The sequence below is a fragment of the Clinocottus analis genome, unplaced genomic scaffold (assembly GCF_023055335.1).
Source record: "Clinocottus analis isolate CAN_PGR_092001 unplaced genomic scaffold, fCliAna1.0.p SCAF_1, whole genome shotgun sequence".
NCBI classification, from domain to species: Eukaryota; Metazoa; Chordata; class Actinopteri; order Perciformes; family Cottidae; genus Clinocottus; species Clinocottus analis.
Window position 1 is genome coordinate 11926479 of NW_027175820.1, and position 10905 is coordinate 11937383.

General features: G+C 37.2%; 2 protein-coding genes across 2 annotated transcripts in view; both read right to left on the reverse strand.

Moving 5' to 3' along the window:
* apba2b (amyloid beta (A4) precursor protein-binding, family A, member 2b) overlaps positions 1-2280 on the reverse strand; it is a 60251-nt gene extending 57971 nt beyond the window's left edge. The window contains exon 1 of the mRNA XM_068587197.1: positions 2114-2280. The gene's annotated coding sequence lies outside the window, so the exon portion shown is untranslated. The remainder of the gene's footprint in view (positions 1-2113) is intronic.
* A 1695-nt stretch (positions 2281-3975) lies between these two features.
* saa (serum amyloid A) lies at positions 3976-5339 on the reverse strand. Its single transcript, XM_068575093.1, has 3 exons — positions 5252-5339; positions 5008-5146; positions 3976-4114 (listed from the first exon to the last, which is right to left on the reverse strand). The coding sequence occupies exons 1-3, from the start codon at positions 5337-5339 to the stop codon at positions 3976-3978; spliced, it is 366 nt and encodes a 121-aa protein (XP_068431194.1).
* Between the last annotated feature and the right edge of the window lie 5566 nt (positions 5340-10905).

Consider the following 10905-nt stretch of genomic DNA (forward strand, 5'->3'; position numbering starts at 1 on the left):
GCTATCTATGGGTCTTTTGTTTTTGCCGAAGGGCAAAATAGTATATTATAGTACCTCCACCCACACCGATGTTATAAAGAGAGTAGAGAACGTAAATGTTTAGTTTGTAAGCTCCATAGCTTAGAGAGCAAAGCTTTTAGAAGATATTAAACATATAGTAATATCTCAAACCTCGTAACAAGTGTGTTTAGATCAATTGTCTTGATAGACTAATTATTTAATCACACTTTTCCAAACAGTTATTATCTTTCATAATTCGTGCAGCAGGGATGGAGGTTGTTGTCCTATTCAGTTTAATCCCCCGGGGTCCAATTTAATATCCTACAGCTGCAGCATGAATGAGATCACGGCAGGCTGCAGCGAGGGCATTCGTCCTTCAGTGTAGGTGCAATACATAAAAATATAGTATCCTAGACTACGTAGATGCTGAGACAAAACAGTGGAGTGAAAGAGAAGACGGTGCAGAGAAAGTGAGCACAGACCGAGAGGAAAGGTATGAAATGAAAACTTAGGATCCCCACTTTCAACATCACAAACATGGGTGCATGCCCCAAGGCCTCATGAGGTTTATGTCATGGCTCTCCAGGGACTTCTCACTTTCTCTAATGGCCATGCATTACTCTCTTTTATATTTCTGGGCATCACCCTCTTCCTCACCTTTGACAAAGCCATTGTTCTCCCTCTTTCTGTCTCTACTCTGTATGGGACAAGTCCTTTCTTCCTTCTTTATTCTGTCTCACTGTCAACTACTTTGTTTGCATCAGAGTTATACAGAAATGTTCCCTGGTCTACTCACTAGTGGCAATACACACATTCAGATTAGAAGATAAATTATAACAGCTAAAATGTTTTTTTTGCAATGTGTTTTTTTTAAATGTTCTTATTTACAGAAGTGCAATAAATATTGAGCAATGGATCTTTATATTCTCAGCTACCTATAATCCAAATGTTTACGTTTTACTTTAAATCCAACTATTAATAATCAATAATATTACTGAGCAAAACCTGAACCACTGTTATAAACCTAATGCAGCTTAACATGTACCATATATTTCCCACTGTGGCGTTAACTACTAGGGCAACATTGCTATTGTGAGAGAAACCAACAAAACATGTACTATAAACATCAAGCAGCCCAAAGATATCATACAAGTGGATGATGGCTACTGAAACTCATTCTGCATGACTGGAAGCGAATAAAAGCTCAAGACATACAATTGCAGAGCAGACCTTGTGTGCCGGTCCCCTGCTCTTCCTGAACAATGAACAGCCGGACACAACGCCTGCCTCCCAACTGCCCTCCCCTGTGGCCTGGACTGGCACAGATTGGTACACAGCAGGCACAACAGTCCATCACCAAATATAGACTTCAGATACCAACAAGCATTACATAATGGTTATCTCTCAAACAGCTAACTTGAATTTTCTGCAAAGGCGGATGTGTTGGACTTGTGCAATAGTTAAATGTATAACTCACACAGTTCTCAACTTCAGTCGTGTGTCTGGCAGCACCATGGATGACAAGAACTGAATGTGTCATCAAATGTGAGAAAAGTATGAGGTAACAGGGTGTGTACATAAGCAAATAAGTAGATATCAGGGTTAAATTTGCCATTTTCCTCAAAGATAACTCTGTGGAGCATCCACATGCCCGAGGTGCCGTTTAATAAAAATGATGCAGGGAAATAATTGGACCATTAATAAGTAAAGCTAAAAATGTATGACCTTCCACATCTCATGACACACTAAAGGCCTATAGCTATATAACTACACACGATAATGTTAGGCGTAGACTAAGCTGCGCATGGATGAATCACCGATAATTGTGGCAATATGCGTGTACAACCGTCCAAATAACCACACTCCTTTCATTTGAGTTGCCCGTGAAAACATATTCCCTCAATTATATGCTCGACTTCTCAAAAACAAGAAACGTTTTCGGTCAAAGCTCACCGCCCTGTTGTTAACGCTGATGCTGAGGACAAATCCACACACAGGCTGAACAAATCAGCATCCAGCCACCGCTGCTCCGGATGCCTCGGAGGACGACTATTACTACAGCCTCGCTGGCTTATCGATGCTTCCCGATGATCGATAAAGAACAACGCCTTACCTGGATAATGTCATATACTGATCAAGTCACCTCCTTTTGGGATGTGTGAGGGATGCTGCTGGCAAGTCTAGCATCACTCAGTGCGCGTTTCACCGACAAAAAGCGTAAGGAGCCTGACAGCGTCGCCCCGGAACGAGTATAACATAAACCGAACCCACTGCAGTTGTCTGGTCTGTGAACGCACGAGAGCCACCCCACCCGAGCAGCTCGTCCGTGAACGTTGCGTGGACACCAGAGTAAACCGTCCACTCACCGACAACACGGCCACTATTCCGGCTGTCTAACAACCTTGAACACGCAGTTATCCTTTTGGTTTCTGCCACACGTACCAGACCGTGTAAATTAAACACCTACATTGAGTTGGGGTACTCGCCGCGCTGATTGGACGTTACGTTAGCATCAGCTGGATTATTAGCTCACTAGCTTAAATTACATGCTAACATTGATTTAACTGAATAACAGCTCGTGCGTCTCACATATGTGCGAACTACGAGCCAAACTTAAAAAAAAAATTAAAAAAAAACTTTGTTAAATACATTTTTACTAGATTCCTCGTTTAAATAATTAAAGAAAATATCACATCGTATGGAACACACACTATATATATTTTTAAAACAATATCGCCACTTAAACTACACTAACAAATATAGCAGCCGGAAGTGACTCATTTCTAAACTACTGAGCAAGAAAACATTCATGCTGCATTATCACATATACAAAAATACTAAATCATGGTGTACAGAGAACAAACACCGTATATTCACATGGCGCATCCTTGTACCATCTTGGCCAAAATCTTAAATTGGCTGTAAAAGTGGGATTTTTTTTATTACCTGTTGACTCAGCCATTGTCCATCCCACACAAGTGATTTTCTCTGATGAAATTGATTAGAACAAATCCCAAGACTTGATGTAAATATATATTGTTGTTGTTCATGTAGCCTGTTCTTGTAGCCTAAACTTATACATGAAATCTCAAAGAAGTTCCCTCTGAAGCGCCTCAGCCGCTGAAGTCATAGACAGCAGGACAGCACTGCCCCCAAGTGGCCATGTCTGAACATTACAGCTGAATTTAGCTCCTCCAGTAGCACATCATAGATGTCTGACACATCCCTGTCCATTTAATGCATTATATTTACAACGCATATCAAATCTTAGACTTAAAATTTGATATACTTAATTTTTTTTTTGAAAGGCAAGATTATTTTATCACCAAACACCAACAAACATCCATCTGACAACATAAAATGTATGTCTGAACAGAGGTTTAGGATCGAAAGTTAATATAATGTCCGTGTTTGTTTTTGAATTATGTTGTGTATCCAATTCAATGTCAATGCTGCATTATGTTTGTTCGATCATCTTTTCACTTACTTTACTTAAATAAACAAACAAAATTAAAATATTGAACAATGAAGAACTAATATTGGAGATATTATATTTATGTAATATATGAATATGCTAATCTTGGACGTACTATTACAAAATTAACATATACAGCATTTTACAGAACAACCCTCTGTAAAATGCCTTTATTATCTTGTCTTCTTGCAAGTTTGGGCTGAGTCAAAAACAGTTTCTGATGTGGGCAAATTCAAATTTAATTGAACAAGTATTTAATCATTTAACCCATTTCTTGCAGTAATGATGACTCGTGGGTAGGAGGCATGAGATCAAAGGTGTATGGTAACAACAAACATATCAGAAAAGTAAACAGGGTTAAATCCCATGACAAAAGATTTCAACTGCAAATGTTAGTTGTGTGAAACACTCTTTATTGTGTCTGCACGTCAATTACTACAACACCAGACATTTCCTCTGTTTGTTTTATTATTGATTGATGTCTTTGACTGGCTTTCATACTAATATTGTTCAGGAAGTCCTCGTGGCCTGTAATCGTTGGGATCTCCTCCATTGCGCCCATGAGCATTTGCCCTTTGATCAGCAGCAGTGTCCTCTGCACCTTGCCCTGTTCTTTCCTGAATCCACTCTCTGGCATTACTGAAATGAAAAAATAGACATATCAGCATGAATATGAAAAGAACAAGTACTTTTAAAAACCTCCTTAAAAGTTGTGTGAAAGGCCAATGATCAGAAACCCTTTAGATTAGAGCGGCATAATATAGATACAATAAATTATGAATTAAACAACTTTGGTAAAAGCAAGGCTGTGGTTTTCTGAGCAGGGTCTAAACAGGTTAAATTGTCTTAGGCAGGAATGCAGGTCATTGCACTCACACTGTAGTGAACAAAGATTTGCTTGTGGAAGTCTGATTCTGCACAGTAAATGTGTCAACGGAAATTATACTCAAATTGAAAAAAGTACACTAAAAAGCTAATAATTTAGAGCATTTTTTACTCTTACTTAACTCTAAATATCTAAATATATTTGCTAGAATTATTATATATTTAGAATTAATTCTAAATATAATTCAATATAGAATTAGATTCAATTCTAAATAGAATTCTATTTAGAATTAGATTCAACTCCCTTCAGCTCTCTTCCATCCCATAAACCGTCAGCTTGTTCCAGTGTAGTGAGAGGTTTTATGGCTGCGGAAAAAACGAAACTTAAGGAACTGCAGTGGGCGTGGACTGTTTTACTCCAATAGATTGTATTCTGAATATTTGCTCCTACTCTACTATCTATGGCTAGTAATTATGCTTCAAAAGGATGAAATATTACTCCTTTAGAACAAAATATTAGTAACTCCCCAGTCTTACCTGTATATAACGATCAGCAAATGTATCTATTGTTTGAGTTGGAGCCTCATTAAGGTAACCTTGCAGGTTGCTTAACCAGGTGATATTATTATAATTAATACAGTGTTTGATACAAAGATGTGTTTTCCTTCTGCATAGAAGTAAAAAGCATCATGTGTATTCTCACTCACCTGATAACCTCAGCTGCCCATCTGCCCCCTTCTCCTCTCTTGGCAGCATCAGAGTTTCCTCTGGCATGAAAGTAATGGTCCGATTGTTTCCAGTTGGCATCCTTCATGTCAGTGTATGCTCGATACATATCATGAGTTCCTGATCAGGAGAGCAGACAGTTAATAAAACATGTAATCCTGGATATATGGAATACAACCAAAGACATCGTCCTTGTGGTGATATGAAAGGGGTTATATTTCTAACCTTGAGCAGCTTCAACAGGAAACTTGTACCACTGGGCATTGGCTTCCACACTTAAAATCAGAACAATCCCCGCCAGAAACAACTTCATGGTTATAGATGTCTGAAATGAAAACAAAGACAAATTACATATAGCTCATTTAAACACAAAATAACATACATACATTTATATTTTTCAGGTCTTTCTAACTAACTTTGCTGTTCCTGCAGAGTTAAGAGTAGGTCTGAGAAGATTCAAGAGTACCGTATCAGTGAGGACTCTAGTGATCTGACTGACTTATATATTCTATTCTGAAACAAGCTGGTTGAAGCATTTCACAATGGTAAAGATTCCCATCCATTTGAGGACAAGTTACACATGAAGGATATTCCAGTGTTGTGCAACTACACGAAGAAGCAAAAGCAAGCTTTATGTAAATAAAAAAGAAGAGATTTTTTTCTGCATGTCATAAAAAATCATTAAATGAATATGGTACAATTTGTCTAATATGTTTGATTGTTTTAGATTTTATGTTCATGTTATCATCTTCATTTAAACATTTGCAACTTTTCAAAAGAATTGCAACAAAAATATAATTTGTGTCACTCCTGCAATGTTGCTGTTGTGCATGTATGCACACACACAACATCGATCACTCTCAATAAATGACGTTCGATAATTTGTCATGTTTCATTGGCCTTGTGAGATCTTCATTATTCTGTCACAGTGTTTCAAACCATATTACAATAATGAAAGTAGGACAGGATATGTTCAATTCAATTTATTTAGTTTAGCCCAAAATCACAAATTGGCCTCAGAGGGCTTTACAATCTGCACACAACATCCTCTGTCCAAGGAACTCACATCAGTTCAGGATAAACTTACCCCGAGAAAAATGTTGTTAAAAAAAGGGTTTTAAAACTCAAAAAACTCGAAATATCATGGTAAAATGGAATTTTCTTTTGCTGTGTACTGATAATCTGTGTTGAACCTCCAAAGCAGTAGATGGCAAGAGGAAGCTAGTGCAAAATACAACAGCTCCTAAGAAGGGCTGGAGCAACTGCAGCTGTGCACAAAAGGAGAAGAAAAACACGGAATATATAGAAATACTAAATCAATCAGCCGTAAAACCTTAGAAACTTTAAAAACTGCACACATTTTTACCTCAGATGATGATTTAGCGATGCATATTAATATGAGCATGGAAGGACCTGATGTTTTTAAGTAGGAAAGAATCAGACACGAGACTTTCAACATCTTTAACCATCAACATTTTTGCAGTTTAAACATAGAAATAATTAATTTGTGTTTGTGAATGTATTTCCAGGAGCTTGCAGGAAGACTTAAAGCAAATATATTGTACATGAATAATGTGCTTGCCACATATCATGAGCTCCTGATCAAAAAGGGATATATGTTTACTAAAAAATAAATTAACGAATACTGAATTGATTTGTGATTGACTAAGATTAAATATAAAATCAGTTTGTAGAAATGTATTATGTTCATTGGTTACATTGTATTAATGGATTTCTAGTCAACCCATTCTTACAGCTTTTACATTTCAGATGTATTTTCAGATTGTATTCAGTATTTTCCCATTATCAACGCTTTGTTATTGCCAGTGCTGTTGAAATCTTAACGAAACTGTTCCAAAATAGTGTGACGTTTCGTAAGTTGAACAACAGAACACACTGTGCTATTAGAGCCTGTTTGCTTTAGTTGTCCTTGCTTTATAAAGGTTAACTTGTACTGTGGAAAACCCGCTCGTGTGCCATTACACAGAGTAGTTCCACTTAAAGCCTTACCTTAGTTGTGAGTATTGACTTCTTTCAAACAGGAGATGTCAGACTGTAATTGAGTCATTTGACTTCATTTAAAAAAACTAAAAAAAAAAAACATTACTCATTCTACATATTTTAATGAAGGTATGGCACGTTGGGAAAATGACTTCAATCTTTTGAACAGTGAACATACATAAATGTCTTTTATCATCTTTTTTCATATATATATATATATATATATATATATATATATATATATATATATATATATATATATATATATATATATATATATAATTTCACATATTAGTGAGCGTCAAAGTAGAGCATCCTTGATATATTTTACGTATGTTTGTCTGTCTTCTACTAACTTATTCCTTCATTTGATTATCACTGACTCTGCTTGTGTTTTTAATGTGATGATGAAGCTGTAGCTCTTAGAAATCTCTTCATTGTTTTAAAACATTAAATTAAATTAATAATTATTGTTATAATTAGAAGCAATTAACACTTAAACCCAAGGACTTTGTATAAGAAGAAACAAGACAAATGTATACAAGATATCATCTTGTCTAAATATATCAATGTTGATAACATTATATGAATTGTTGAATTTGTTATTGTATAAAAGAATCAGTGGCATGTTTCATTTAGCAACTCTGAATAAATAAGTCTGAATAATCAAGGTAGTGTCATGGCGTTATGGTGATGTCCAACCATTATGATCCTTTACTAGTTCACTGAAACTGTGGCTTGATTGACAGCTCTGACCTGTCTGTACTGTCTAAGCCTCTTATCACACCCTCTCTGAAACTGCTCTTTGTGCAGCTGTGAAGTTAAACCCGCTCCCTGAGCTTTTAAACTGTGATTTTCCTTTCTGTCGAGAACAAGCTCTTGTCTGACAGTTTTGGCTCGATAGTTGAAATACTTCTGCATTTGACTGTTTTTTCTTTCCCACAGTTTCCCCAGCTAAAACACATTGTGGTGACCTAGATTACATTTAATGTTACAGGGGATTTTAAACTTTGGTTTATTTATATTTAGAATTATATAAACAGATCGTAGCATATTGAAATGAGTATTATAAAGCACAGCTCTGTGGTGGAACAATGCTTCACCATGTAAATTTCCTCTGCAGTCAAACATATTTCAGATCCTATATGTTGCATATCAACCACACATACACATTTGGTTTGTGACGCATGCCATTATGTCATATGTTAAATACTTTTGATCCAATAGTCTATGGCTAACGGCACAACACAACATCAAACACTTCACTGACAGGGAGTATTTGATGTTTTTTCTTATTTCACTGCACCAGAATAATCATTTAATTCACATTCTTTAATTATACAGTAATGGAAATATTCTTATTGTGCTGATTGTTGATTGAACATCATGCTCATATTCTTTATCACCGCATATCCATTGTGATGTAATTGCACCAATATGTCAACTGTCAAATCCTTTTTTTTGTTCAATAGAACATTTTTCTTTTTTGAATACAATGCAAAACTCTAAAATTACTTTAAAATTAAATTTAAAAAAAGCTAGCGATCCTAAAACGAATATGCTTTTTTATCCGGAGAGGAGGAGACTTCACAGGCCTTTAGAGCCACTCACAACATAATTTAAACCTCCAAAGAATACAACAGAAGTGGCTTTCTGGGTGAGACATGCAAAAGATAGCTTCCTGCGGATAATCTGTCAGAGTTTGGAGGAAGATGTAATGACACTCAAAATTGAAAATTGTGTGTGCACTGGGAATGTCTCGCTTCATCCGGGCTGAAGATGAAAAAACATGACTAGATTGTGCATCCAAGCTTAACAATAATATATAAAATCAGATATGCTCTTAAATTTGTTGCCCACCTGTTTGTTGCACAGTTCAAACTTTGACTTGTTCATGTCTGAGGCACAGATGCTGTGAAAATACAGCTCATTATTCTCAAGGCAGTTGTGCACTTGCTCAGCTGGAGTGCTTTAATGCCTCATACAATAATGAAGTTGATTGTGATATAATGGCTTTTAGAGTACCTGGAATATGTGAGTGCTCATGAACCTCTCTATTATAGTTTGAAATAAAACAACATCTCTCACACTGAGCAAATCTTTGTGAAGAAATTATGCAATCACGTCATTGAAAACCCCTGGAGGATTAAAGCATGGCTCAAGTGGTGTTGATGAATGCATTGTTTTGAGCGCAGAGAAGGCACTGTGACAGGCTAATAAATATTCATCATAAAGATTGTGTGAGGAAAAAGTGAGGGCGAGGAAGAGAGCTGATGCAATGAGAAGCCTGGAACAGGAAAAGCCAAGTCTGTCTTATGTCTGATACACAAAGAGAGCATCAGTTTTCAGGAATGAAGGCTTTATATGCAATAGATTGCAGATTCCACACTTGCCATGAAATAGAACCAGTGAGGCTATGCTGGAAGACAATCTGCTTTACACAGATACAAAAAAAAAGCACAAGATGTCAGAGGTGATAGATATCACAAGAGAGGCGGCAGACAGAAATCTGAGGTAGAGCAAAGAAAAAAAGACTAAACCCAGCAGCGCACTGAACTGGTACTGAGCTATCAAGTAAAAATACATCCAAAATAGGGGTGTTTTCTCTCCCTGGAATCAATTGCTCGTGAGTCAGCTAAAGTCGCTTAGTGATAAGAGACATACTAAGCAGCATGTTGCTATGGGCTTTTCCTATGATAGGTAGTGCCTAAAAGATTAAAATATATTGTATAATACATGCTTTTAACGGTATTTGTATTAAGAATAAGGTTGTTCCAATCACAATTAGGCTTGGTGTCATATTCCAGAGTTTATTTAGCCTTTATTTCCAATGCAAAAATAAATCAAGTCAAATTACAACAATTTTATTTACGTACAAATTTTCCTCAAAGTTATTTCTAATTTGAATCACGTGACGCCCTCTATTCTACTTGATTTGGACTGCTAAAAGCTCCCTATGAATGCTGAAACCACAGAAGATGAACATAACTTAAAGACAAACTTTGAACTGGTCTATCTTAACATATTTACCAGCCTATACGATAACGGATGGGAGGGATGATCTCCTCCATCAGCAGAACTGTCGCTGATTGATGTGTAACACTAGAGACCGCCAGTGAGCCATGTTACGCGCGTGGCTCTGGGCGAACGTGCACAGCGAGTCAATGTGCCTTATCGACGGTATGGGCCTGTTGGCTGTAATGGCATAATGGTCATAATGACAGCAGACAGACTGCTCGTGACACTGACACTAAATAAAAGCGTGATAGAGGCACAGCACGTGAGCGAGATATGAAACGTGGGGGATAACTTCGTCAGATTGTGCGTAAAAAGGTATATGCAGAGATGTGAATCGCTGAGATTGTTGATTCCACAGTGTAAGAACCGGTGTAAGGATGATTGATGATCAGTACTGATGGTTAAAAAAAGGTGACATTCATGTCATTTCTGCTCACATTACGAGCGATTTCTCAATATTTGCTTTCACCTGTGCTCTTTTAATACTTTAATAGAATCGTCTGTCTGTCATAATTACCATATGGCCTTAATAGGAAAAAAAACCAACTAATTATGCATACGGTCGTCCCTATTTACGTTCATGTGTCATCGTCAATGTTAAGTTTCGGGGTAAAAGTGTGAGCAAAATGTCTTTGATGAATCTCTGATGAAACGGTCTCCAACACCGAGTGCGGACGGATTCCTCGCCTCAGCTGAGTAGACGACCTCCTACCGACTTACTTCACGTCACCCCGCCCGTCTGCCCGCCGTCTCCTCCCTAGAACATTTGCCGTGACCATCCCTTTGAGCGACCCTAGGCAGGGAGAAAAAAAAAAAGAGACTGACAGACAGAGGGAGAAAGTGAGAGAGAGAGAGAGAGA